At 38.3% G+C, this 12,224-nt stretch overlaps 1 protein-coding gene across 4 annotated transcripts in view; it reads right to left on the reverse strand.

Moving 5' to 3' along the window:
- The window catches only part of PPM1A (protein phosphatase, Mg2+/Mn2+ dependent 1A), a 33,881-nt gene that overhangs the window by 11,552 nt on the left and 10,105 nt on the right, over positions 1 to 12,224 (reverse strand). For all 4 annotated transcript variants that reach the window (XM_084287560.1, XM_084287562.1, XM_084287559.1 and 1 more), the window contains exons 2-4: positions 7,659 to 8,510; positions 5,789 to 5,906; positions 650 to 758 (exon numbers count right to left, since the gene is read on the reverse strand). In XM_084287560.1, coding sequence (XP_084143686.1) covers positions 650 to 758; positions 5,789 to 5,906; positions 7,659 to 8,492 — 1,061 coding nt within the window. In that variant the 5' untranslated portion in view covers positions 8,493 to 8,510. The remainder of the gene's footprint in view (positions 1 to 649; positions 759 to 5,788; positions 5,907 to 7,658; positions 8,511 to 12,224) is intronic.

Raw genomic sequence — 12,224 nt, forward strand, 5'->3', positions numbered from 1 at the left:
AATCTTTAGAACCAAAAGGCACTTGGTGTGCAAAAGAGCTAAGTACATCCCTCCCTTAAGTGCTGAACATCTATTTATGAGACACAGCACCAGCCCTGAACGCAAGGACAAACCCAGCCTATTTAAAGTTTTAAATATAATATTCTACTTAACTTTGATAGACTTCTGTAGAGTTTTCAAATTTGTCACAAGCAGAGAGATGCATAAGCAAACTTTCAAGCATTGACAATAGTGCTTTAGCTGCAGACAAGAAAGACTGCCAAGCAAAACATCATATGCACACCTTCCTAAAGTGCAGAACCACATCTCCAAGTAGCTACTAAAATCAGTGCATTATTTTTTCATCTTCAGACACAACCTCCCACCCAGATAACCCAGTTAATTACAAAAAAGAGACACTCAGGCCACCCTTAAAAAAACAACCTTCCCCAAACTACATTTTGGCTTTTAATTTTAGTAGTGATCAACAAGTTAACTCTGTTTTGTACTGTCCCTTCTCACTCAGAGCAATTCAAAATCAGAATTGGAGAACAGATCATCTTTCGTACTGTATCTTTTCTTCCCTCCCCCCGCTTTTAAGAGTGGCCTTAAGTTCAAATTTAAATAAAATAAAATAAAAAACAACACATTTACATTGATGTGAACTCACTTGCTTGCCAATTCACCCCCTGGCGGGAGGTTTGGGATGCTCTCAGTTGCTAACGTACGCATCACATGGACTAAGTCTGGTACTCCTTCACCCTGCTTCTTTATGATCTCTGGGAATCAGAAGTACTTTTTTTGTAAGTGCAGTCCAAATTTAACTTACAAAGATTGAAACACTCAGTTTTATAAAAAGGCAGCTTAACGTCTGTTAATATAAGAAATCAATGACAGACCAGACTCAACATGGTACACGTTAACTTGGGTTCAGTCAGAAAAAGAACCTGCGATGGTTTTGACACAAGTATCCTGCTAACTGTTAACATGCATAATGGTTTTAGAAGTACACAGCTACATAATACAAGTGGCAACAAATTCTTCCATGGCTTTCCTACTGTATCATTATTTTATCTTCCCAACAAAATGCAATGGGCATGAGGCAAATCTTAACGTCAGCTTTATCACTGCAATAGAAGGTAAAAGATTATTGCCATCATACAAAGCACAGTACTTTCAAGAAACAAAAGTTTATACACATGAAAAATAACTCCTGTGACTGGATGTGTATAAGCCAGCATTTGTACCTTACCACATGACCGCAACATGCAAACATTAGGAACTATTAAGTAAAAATTAAAAGCCAGGGACATCACAGTTAAGAGACAGCTCCATCATTCACTCAGCTTGGGGAATGTGTGACTATTGGGCAGTTATTTAAAGCTGATCCACTCCAACTTCTGGCTGAAGAGACATTTTACTGCAGCCACAGTCACATTTGTTAGGGAATTAGTTCTTTAATTTTATTGAGACCTGTTTTTTTTTTGTTGTTGTTTTGTTTTTAAAGCAAATAAAATTGTGTGCTTACTGAACTCTCAAGAGATTTCACTGTACCACTCCTGGAAAGATTTTATGAAATTTAAACACATAACTTTTTTAAAATGCATCTCATCAGTTCTTCTGTAACCATGAGCTCAGAAGTGAGAGGAATTAAGACTTGGCACTGTTGATCTTCAAGAGAATACTGCAGCCCACATACAAGGAGCATGTCTGTGCATATATACACATGCGTATATACACACACACTATTCTTCACTTCGTAAAGTATTTACACAACTTGAAAAGTAGTTGGAATTCATCAGTACCATTTTGAAATAAACAATTTAGCATTTAGCTTTTACCCTAAACAGTAATTCCAGATAGCATACCAAGTTTGCATTTTATAGATTAGTGAGGTATGGCACATTGAAGCTTTTAAAACGAGCACATATCCAGTCCTTCTTAGTTAAAAAAAAAAAAAAAAAAAAAAAAAAAAAAAAAAGTGATATTTTTGTGCATGCAATTGTTTTTCATGGCTACGTGTATTTACAAAACCAATCAGGTCCATTTGCAGTCAGGCTGTGTAAATTATTTGCAATGTACACTGAAAACACTGTCTAGTCTTCAAACAGTGTCAGACTGCAACATAAAGCTTTACCCTGGTCAATTCAAAACCTACATTTAAAATGTTTGACACCACACACCATCGGTACCTTAAAAACTTGCAGTTCCCTCAAAAATCTAAGGCCAAAATTCATTTTACCATCTAACATTTAGCAAATAATCTAACGCTCATAAATCTGAATAAGAAGCAAGATCTCAGATTTGGTTTGCCAAGTTCCTTTATTGTGCAATTTTGAACATCTAGTATATTCTACATTGTGCTAGAGCTAGAGTTCTGCTGTACAAAAATAAGGAATTTATATTTTACCTATACTACACAGTTTCACAACCTGTAACTGCAGTACATTTAACATACAGTCTCCACTAAATGAATACATTTATATTTTGAGAAAACTAAAGATACAGACTGAATGAACACTGATGACACAACAAATGGAGTCGGTCTGCTAGCTGTGTTTAATTTATTGGAATACCTTCTTTCAGTACATCTTCCAAGCCCCCCTCCCTCTTCAATTTACTTTTAAACCTTCTACACATTTCCATGGCATCATGTACTGGAAAAATGTACTTACAACCCTAAAATAAAGGACTTTAAACATATCTGCTTACTTCATATTCTGAATTAGAATTCCACACAAAGTTTAAGAAAAAGCCAAAGTTTCAATGTTGTGTAAATATGGGAGGGCACACGTAACAGCTAACTGAAAATTATTTATCTCTACATAGATATAAATATTGCAAGGACTATCTATTACTGTATGCTTATATGTAGTGAACTTAGAACAGAAAAAGAACCTTAGACAAGTGTCTTTTTAGAGTCAACACGTCAATAACTCACATATTAGTGCAAATAATAGCAATTCATTTTGGAATGACTAATTAGGATGTAAGCTACCAGGAAGTTTACATGACATTTTAGGAGCAACACTGATTTATTGCAAGTAATGGCACAACGATGCTTCTCCACACTTGCTTCTTCTTCCATTATCATCTGTTGCAGCTATAAATCTGGACCACAAACACATCAAGAATTGATAAAAGGAGAGTCCAAGGTGACACAGTGAGTAGGAAGCTCTCTTATTTTTTTAAAAAACGGAATCAACTCTCCTTATTCTAAGAATGGTTTGGGCTGGAATGCACCTCAAAGATCATCTAGTTACAACACCCTCTTGTTCAAGAGGCCTATCAGTAATAAGCCCTGTTCAGTCTTATAACTTGCACTACTTCTTCACAGTATAAAGATATGTTCTAGGCCAAGGGAATAAAAGCACAACCAGGAAAAATGCACATCAGTAAGCATCAAATCTCATTACCTGTTAGGACTACACTGAGTACCAAAGTGCAGAACACATTATATGCATTTTTCACCAGGTTTCTGCTTTAATGAATTTGAACTTTGATATTGCAAATTAGTAAGGGAATTCTAAAAGTAGTCTTTATATATTTCCTAGATCCTTCAGCTACAGGTTAGGCTTTTAAAGTCAAGATGCTTTAAGTGTGGCAGTGCTTATGTTAAGAGGAAGAATATTTACTGTAGTGTTGAAAACTTCAGAGGCTGTAACAGTCTCACCTTACTAGCCAATTCTACATAATCCATTTCCACCAAGAAACAATATAATTGCACAAGAATTATCAAGTTAAACATAACAAAATTAATCAACACCTATACTTGAAGTTCTGCTTTATTTCAGCCTCTCAACTTCCCTCACATGTAAGAGCTAAAATGACAAGTTCTGCCTACAGCTGATATAAATCACTGTGGGGTTGAGTAGTGTTTACTACGTGTTCATTAATTTAAATATCTTTGTGCAACAATAGACAAAAGATTGAGGACAACTCTAAAAAGAAGTAAAGACCCTTGAGGGGAAGTACAATGCATTTCCTCAAGTAGTTCAGATAACACATCATTAAATTAGTATTAAAGTGCTTTATAACTACATACAGAATCCTTCTGCCTCTATTCAAGTATGACACTTCACTCATTCCTGAAATGTTGTATTTGTATAAATGGAAAGAATTGGCAACCAATTTCATTGTATGTACCATAATCACATGCAGTTCCAGTGTTAGGTTCTTCATTTACTGAGGAGTCTGTACAAAGGTGTTAACTTTCCCCACTGTTAATATTCTGAAGAGTACAATGGGGTCAGCTGAAATGCAGCCTAAACTTGAAGCTATCTTCATACTCCATATGTCATGGGTTTGTCTGAAGTAAGACAAAATAGCTAAGGTATGAAGGTAATGAGGTAAGGTAACTAGGAGAGTTAGCATGCTATAAATTAACGTGTGAATTTACAGCATACTTGCTCTTCACCAGTTCTGTGAGTGGGTCTATATAGTGAGCTCTTCAGATGTCTGCTGTTCACTGCTCTGAAATGGAGAAAGCCATCTGACACTCAACTCATGCAGTGCTACCGTACGTGTGGATACTCCCTGCTACGCTGTCAAAAAGATTCACACTGTAGTGCACCAACTTCTTCTGTTAGGGAGAAGTTATATAAAACACAGAAACGTTCTGTGTGGACATTTATTCGGGGGCATAACAGCTGTAGTTTGCCAAAATTCAGGAACAAGGCCCTCAAAAAAAGCAGTACTTCCTGAAGGAGCACCTACAAGGTAGCAAGTGCTTTAAACCACACGTTAATTTGGCTGAACCCAGAATTCCCACATAAACAAGTCATCTGTGAAACTTCTGAAGTTATACTTTGCGTTACCTTCACACAAGTTAAGGAGGAAAAAAGTGCACAATATATTCCTGTGGCGTACTAATCACTGATACCATGTTGCTAAGTACTGTGTTTCGTGCCACATGTGCTGTTAAGGATTCTTGCAGTATATGTACATAACTAGACTGGTAACATATAGGTCTAGGAGTCCACTTCAAAAATAGACTTAACCTATGCAAACAATGCATACGGTTGTGTCTTACGTTTCAGAAACAAAATCCAAGCTGTGATTATCTTTAAATATCAAAAGGCACTGTAAATCCAGTTTTAACGAGAAATCTCTTAAATGAAACCGATTTTAAATGCCATTTTTAGTTAGGTGAGCCAAAACACCTAAGATTTGCAGTTTCAGCTAAAAGGTTAAGAACTCCAGAAATACGTATTTAGACAAAATTTTGAAGTTATTATCAAAGATGTGCTCCCAGATTGTGCTCATCAGGAATGCTTAAAGATTAGCTTTAACAAATTTCTGACATACTTTCAAGTAAGTATACATGTTACCAGATGCCTTTAAGATGACAGTAATTAAGATGTAACCTTACCACAATTGTGTAATAAAATATTTTTCTGGCTAATTTGCAGACAGATCTATGCAGAAAAGTGGCACTCAAATTACCACCTTTGTAGATACTGTACAAGATATTCTGACTATTTTATTTAACTCCATGTAACAGGCAGAGGGACTGACTGGGCTGAAGTTAGTGCTGTCAATGGACTCACGAAGAACACTGAGTACAAATGAATCCTCTCTGCCATCCTGACCAATTTTCAGAGCTACAGTCTGCTGCACTTTCATAGCAGAATTTTGTCAGGACACGCAGCAGCACTGTAAGAGTGCCTTTTTCAGAGATGTACACTAGATGGCCAATGGCACTTGAAAGTCTATTAAAAAGCCTGTATACAATTAGTTGTTGGAAAGGGAAGGGGGTCAGGGGGTCTGTTTAAAAACAAAGTTACTTATTTTTTTTTAAATGATCCACCTTCTACTCTGCTTTCCAGGTACTTGTCCAACTCTGCCTCTCTTTTCACCGCCTCTGGTGATACCTTTGGTGCATTCGGAAAACAGATCAATATCACACTCATGTTGTCTCGACTTCCCTGGTGGAAAAGAAAAAACGATTTGAGAATGCATACATACCAGACTAAATCCACATCAAAGCATTTTACACACAAGAATTCACCAATCATGGTACTAGAATACAACTTTTGCTCCCACAGATTATCATCATCATTAACCTAATTTTTTTTCCTTCCAGAATTCCAGAAATCTACTTTTTGTAGTTTGTTCAGTAAAAACTACCTTTTAAGTTATTTTTGTTTTTTTCCACTTTTATGGTCTGACGACTATCTGGAGCCAATTAGACAGCCCATTGTCTTTTAAAAAATGATGTTATTAATAAGTGATGTTCAATTACAAAGCTGTGTTCCCTCTTGTTTTAAGTACCATCTGATCATTCTGAGAAAACAGTTGAAATATTAAAATCGGTAAACAAAACCTGTACTGCTTAAAAACAGTACATAATAAATTGAATTCAGACAGTTGTTCCAAAAACAAATCAAAACCACTGCTATTGATTTTTTTTTTTTTTTTTTTTTTCCCCGTTTCTAAAAAGACGGATTACAGGTTAGAGGATCTATTAAAAGACCAGCTGGAAAGGGCTCTGGCCTTTACGAAAGCATTCTTTGAAATGGAAACGTTTAAAAATTAAATGCAACTCTAATACTCAAGTATATTAGAATACAGACACCTTCTGCTTATCAAAAGTAACCGTTTAGTTTGCTTTCAGTATCCCTGAGCTCTTGTCTACAAACACGCATCTATACGCTCAGCAGTTAATGCAAATTAAATGCAAATAAGATCAAGAACAAGCAGAAATGTTTTAAAAAGTATATATGGGTGTATGAGGAGGTGCTGAGAACTGGCTACTGCAAAGGTTACAGCATCCATGAGCCAGTGTTCATTCCCTCGTTTTTAAGGCTACCAGACAAAGTTGTAAACAAAACTATATGCATTATTAATCTTCCAAAGTGTTGGAAAGTGATTCCTTTTTTCCAAATGGGAAACAATGACCTTTGTAGCCACGTGGCAAGAGCTGAGATGCTCTCTTGCCTCTTTAGTATCAAAAACGTTGGGCATTTTGCATTATGACTTACAGCGTGCCTTTGGAAAATTAAGTAATAAGCCATGAAACCAAATATTTCAAATCTCTTAACTGCACCATCCTACACAAGGTGGAAGTCATTGTACACAAAATTGCATAGATTTGTTAAACAAAACAGTCCTATCTTGTTCTGCGTTAGCTTCACAGCTGTATGACACAACACTGAATAAGAAGTACAGCAATTAAACCAGAACAAAAGCTGACTTGGGAAGTCAGATCTTCATATAGTCGAGAGAAAACTTTAAATTGTAGCAAAAGTCAGGGTTCAATCATTCTGCATTTATCTTGATGTAATTACAGCAGTAAAGTTACGAGAGGAAGGAAAAAGCAGGAAGAATATCTTCCAGTCTGATGAAAGAGTTAAGGTTTTGTAAGGTATGTTGTGAAGTAGAAAAGGACAGTTATTGTCCTTGGCTTGCCCATATGCTCCCATTAGCTTCTAGTTCCCCAGGTATCACAACATATCTGTACATGATTTTCAACTCTTCATCAAAGATGCCCCTACTGTTACTGTTGCATGTTTGTTTTCTCTCTATCACCATTTTTATGGGAATCAAGGTAATTTAATTAGTTTCAAGGTCATGTTAACATAGAACATACTTATCAACTGAAATCAAAACTTATTATTCTTAACTCATTCATAAACATCTAATAGTGGAAACAAACTTTTCCTCTCAAGTCTTGCTACCTTGTACAAGCAGGTGTCAACTATCTCATTGCAAACTTTCTCAAGGTCATCAGTGACTTCAAGTCTGGATCTTACAAAGTCACACAGCTCTTCATTTCCCATAACATCCCAGATACCATCGCAAGCCAGTATGATGAATTGATCATCTTCTTCTGATCTCTCAATTTCATAAACTTCAGGCTCGGGTGAGACTAGCTGTTCGGTAGGACCTTTCCCATGGACACATTTGTAATCAAAGTCTCCAAGTGCCCTTGAAACAGCGAGGGAACCATTCACGCGCTGAATCATTACAGAGCCACCTGCGTTCTGTATACGCTCTTTCTCCAGTGGATTACTCGGTTTGTGATCCTGTGTGAAGAAGTGAACCTTCCTGTTTCTACAAAGTAAACCTCTCGAGTCTCCACAGTTGATGAAGTATGTGTGTTGGGGAGAAATCATGACACCCACAGCTGTTGACCCACTTCTGTCTGCGCCATGTTTCTTCTCGGAGATGACTCTCATGTGTTCATCAATTTGCAGAAAACCTGTTCTGATGCCGCTCTTTACACTTTCCACAGATGGGGGCCCATCTGGCCCTTTAAAATCCTGGTTGCTTGTGATGTGATCTAATAAATGCTCACAGCAGTACTTGGCAACCTGGGATCCAGCGTGCCCGTCATATACAGCAAAAAATGACCATCCATCAAGTCCATTTGGCAAACCAATCACAGCTGTATGTGCATCCTCCATTTCAACTCGCCAGCCTTGCATACTACTCAGACCGTAACGAAGCCCATTCCCTTGCCCTTGGGCATTATGCTTCTCCATCTTTGGCTTGTCTAAAAATGCTCCCATGATGACTTTCCTTCAGTTCTGAAAAGAAAGAAAAAAAGGATTAAGATATTATTGAACGTAAATAGTAAATACGCTAATGAAAGCTATTAAGTAACAGAAAGTGCAAGTAATGCTAAAATGACAAATACAAAGCCTAATTTTCTCTCAATTCAAATTTGCATCGCTTTCATCTCATTTAAACAAGGACATTGCTACTGGCTTTTGTACTTTTCATGTGTTTGTTTTTTAAAGTATTTTCAGCTATTAAAGAACTTTATTCCACTATCATTGTTTTGATAAAAGTCTCTGGTATCAGTATATATAAAAGGAGTTTGATATAAAATGAGATTGGCACACATCTGAATGGGTAATGTTCCCTGCAATTACTGGGCCAAGGAAAGAGTTCAATGTTTCCAGGCCAGTGACATTTCCTAGACCCCTACTGCCTGGCCACGAAGTACTGCTCATGTTCTGTTTTTATGTTGGTGATGGGTAAACAAAAGGAAAATGATTAGGTTTTCCTTTGGGAGAGGAGATTTGTTTGTTTATTAAACAGGTAAAGTGATCTGGAGAGTCCAGATGAATGCCAGAGCCTGCATAAAAAAAAGTGACAAGACTGGATAACTAGGAGCAAGACACAGAAGGAACAGAGCAGCTGTCCCTTTAGGCAGCAGCAAGCCATTAGCATGGCTCAGCCATCTTGTGAAAGCTCATCCTTAGATTTTCAGTTAAATTACACAGCAAGCTTCTCAGATGTCTGTGCTGCACATTTACTTAAAACCTTAATGTATTCATGCTTCAGCAGAAGACAACTACCCCTGACAAGTTTAAAGAAACCTGCTTAGAAATAAAAATCACACACGTTGTAAATTCATGCTGCTTTCTTTTTTTCAAGCCAGCCCAATATATTGCACGCCCAATCCTCCTCCACCTCAGATCACTGGGATGTGATGCAGCAAATATTCATGCTTAAGAAATGAAGAATTACATTTGCAAACTGACTGGTTTATCCTCATGGCTCTCACACCCTACCCATCCAACCCACCCTTCTAATCCACATCAGTTTATTTGAGCATTCATTATTAAAAAAAAAAAAAAAAAAAGAATCACACAAAATAGGTCGCACATTTTACATACTTGCAAATTCAGCAGGCACCAAAGAATGTGCAAATCACTGTTATACAATACAACGTAAGGGAATAACACAAGCTTTTCTATTGGAAGACGGCAGACAAAAAGCAACCGAGATGAATCTCAAAATAAGATTTTACCCGAGGCCCTAGCTAAGCTGCTGTACTAGGAAAGAAGTTGGTTTACTAGGGATTTTAGGAGGTTTTACCATCTATGTGGAATATGTTAGATCAGCTCACTAAGTGATAACATCACTTTTTGCTCACGTTACTCCAGCACAACCCCAGCTAGCAACGAAACCGTGTACGCAATAAAGCCTTCCAGCATGTCTCCTCCAAGCCACTATCACCCTTTTTGAAACATCTGTACGTGTTAAAATAAACAGGCAAGAAGTGTTTATATTTGATCTCACCACGACAGGGATCCAAATGCGAGGCACACGCGCTGGTTATACGCTTTTGCTCACATGCTTTGCTAACAAAAACAAAAGCCACGCATATTTCAGCTGCATGGGGAGAGATGTCAGCAGCAGCACACCTCTGCTTCCTCTCACGCCAGCCCCTGCTCTTCGGTTCTGGCTCTTCTCAAGGGAGCACGAAATGACGATGCCCGTGCAAAGTGGAACTAGGCAGCAAAACACAGCGCACGCTGCTCTCGTATCCTAAGCACATGCATGAGGTTCACGTTACTGCAGTTGCTAGGAAAAAATACGACTTAGATGTTTTTATCTTGACATACAGCTCTAATGAAGTCAGAGTGATCAAAATAATTACAGAACGCTGCCATAGATCAAACGGGGAATTATTTCACGGAATGGACTTCTTATTCGCCCCTTCGTCAGCAGGAGAGTTTGAACTAATGTACAGCACTTTTTTACTGTTGAAGAGATCACAAAGCAGAATTCAATTGTCTAACCTGAATTTAGAGCTCAAAAAGCAGAAAGTGCCCTGGCAAATGCCACATTTTGCAAAGTATTTTGCATTTTTTAATACTCTGTTTAAAAAACAACCAACCAAAAGCATTAAGAAGAAGATATAGTTAAACCAACCACAAGCACTGCCAAATTTGAAGCAGAAAAAGCAGTTTTACTTCAAGTCTCTCACATTACTAGGTTCCCAATACTCAGAGTTGTGTTCTGGAAGCTGTTCATCCCCCTCAGCAGTTTGTCACCTAAACCACAATTAAAAAAAAACTCAAGGAATCTGCTCTCCATTTAAAATCAAGCTGCCTTATCCCTTCCCAGGAGGCAAAACGAAAGCTGTTGCTATTCTTCTAAATTAATCCTCGGAGGTGAGATGTTGACACATGATTCTTTGAGGGTGTGAGCTACCCACCAGAGATGTGAATACAACCAGGGAGCAGGATAACCACAATGTGGTCACACATACCTTTTACTTAGGAAATTATTCAGAGCCCATGGCATGAAGTATTCACCTTCTGGAAACTGCAGCAACAGACCGCGGTTACCTTCCTCGCAATGCTCTAGCTAGTCGTACTTCCACCGTACCACTCTACACCTGGAGGCATGCAAGGCCAGGTTCTCAAAATCCTTGTATCTGAAGGGAAAGCATAGTTTACTAGCAGGTAGAATGAACGTGCCAAGCCTTCGAGTCTTCCAGAATTTCAGTTCATGTTCAGAAAAGTGGGTTTAGTAATGACCATTTTGTGAGTTCTTAGGAAACGCAGCCTACCTGCTACTTCCCCCTTATGCAGTCTTAAAGTTACTTTTTTTTTTTTTTTTGAGTTTTAAAGGAGCAGAAAAAACACACAGACTGACATAAAGCTGTGCTGCCTCCCTACTAAAAAAAAAAATCTTAAACCTGCTCTCAAGTCCCTATCTATAGACACCTTTCACACATCAGTGCCTACCTAACTCACCAGTACCTCATACATTCTTTCACGAGGAGCTGTGAGCACTATGCTACTTAAGCCTGAATGACACCTTTAGTTCAGCATATATAACCATGTATGCAAATCAGGCTGACCTACAGCACTGCAAGCAACCACGTTACAGCAGGATTTCGTTAAGTAACACCACTAACGAGAGGGAAGTCAGGCCCAGAAGAGTCTGAACGCACCCAGACTCCACGCACGGCTTGGCTCACCCCTCTTCCACAGTTCTTTAGTCACCTGCAGCCATCTGGTCATCTCTGGCACCGGGATACCAAACCTGGATGCCTTCACTTTCAGGATGCTTGAGCAATGTATGAACGACCAACGGAGACAGACAGCATTCCTGTCCCTACTAAAGCTAAAGTCTGAGAAAATGTACTTTAATCTGGATGCTTACCGGTGCATCTATTGGCAAAACATAAACCTCCTGTTGTTTTTTTCTTAGACGAAGACAATTTTGAACAGTATCACAGCAGCAGTGCCCTGTAGGAACATTGGAGGTGCAAGATTTTCTTCAGACGGGTAACCAAAACACCATCAGGCGCTGCAACTGTCACAGCAATCGGCCAAACAACCTACAGTTTTAACCAAGGCTGACTTTTGGTTCACCATCTCAGTGTCTATGCCTTCCATTAGTTACTCCTGAAAGCAAGAGCTTCCTGCAGTCAAAGTTCCTGGGTTTTGGCTCCCATGAATAATTAGAGGCTTCTGATTTTTATTTTTATTTTA

This window comes from Netta rufina (genome assembly GCF_964035555.1).
Source record: "Netta rufina genome assembly, chromosome: 5".
NCBI lineage: Eukaryota > Metazoa > Chordata > Aves > Anseriformes > Anatidae > Netta > Netta rufina.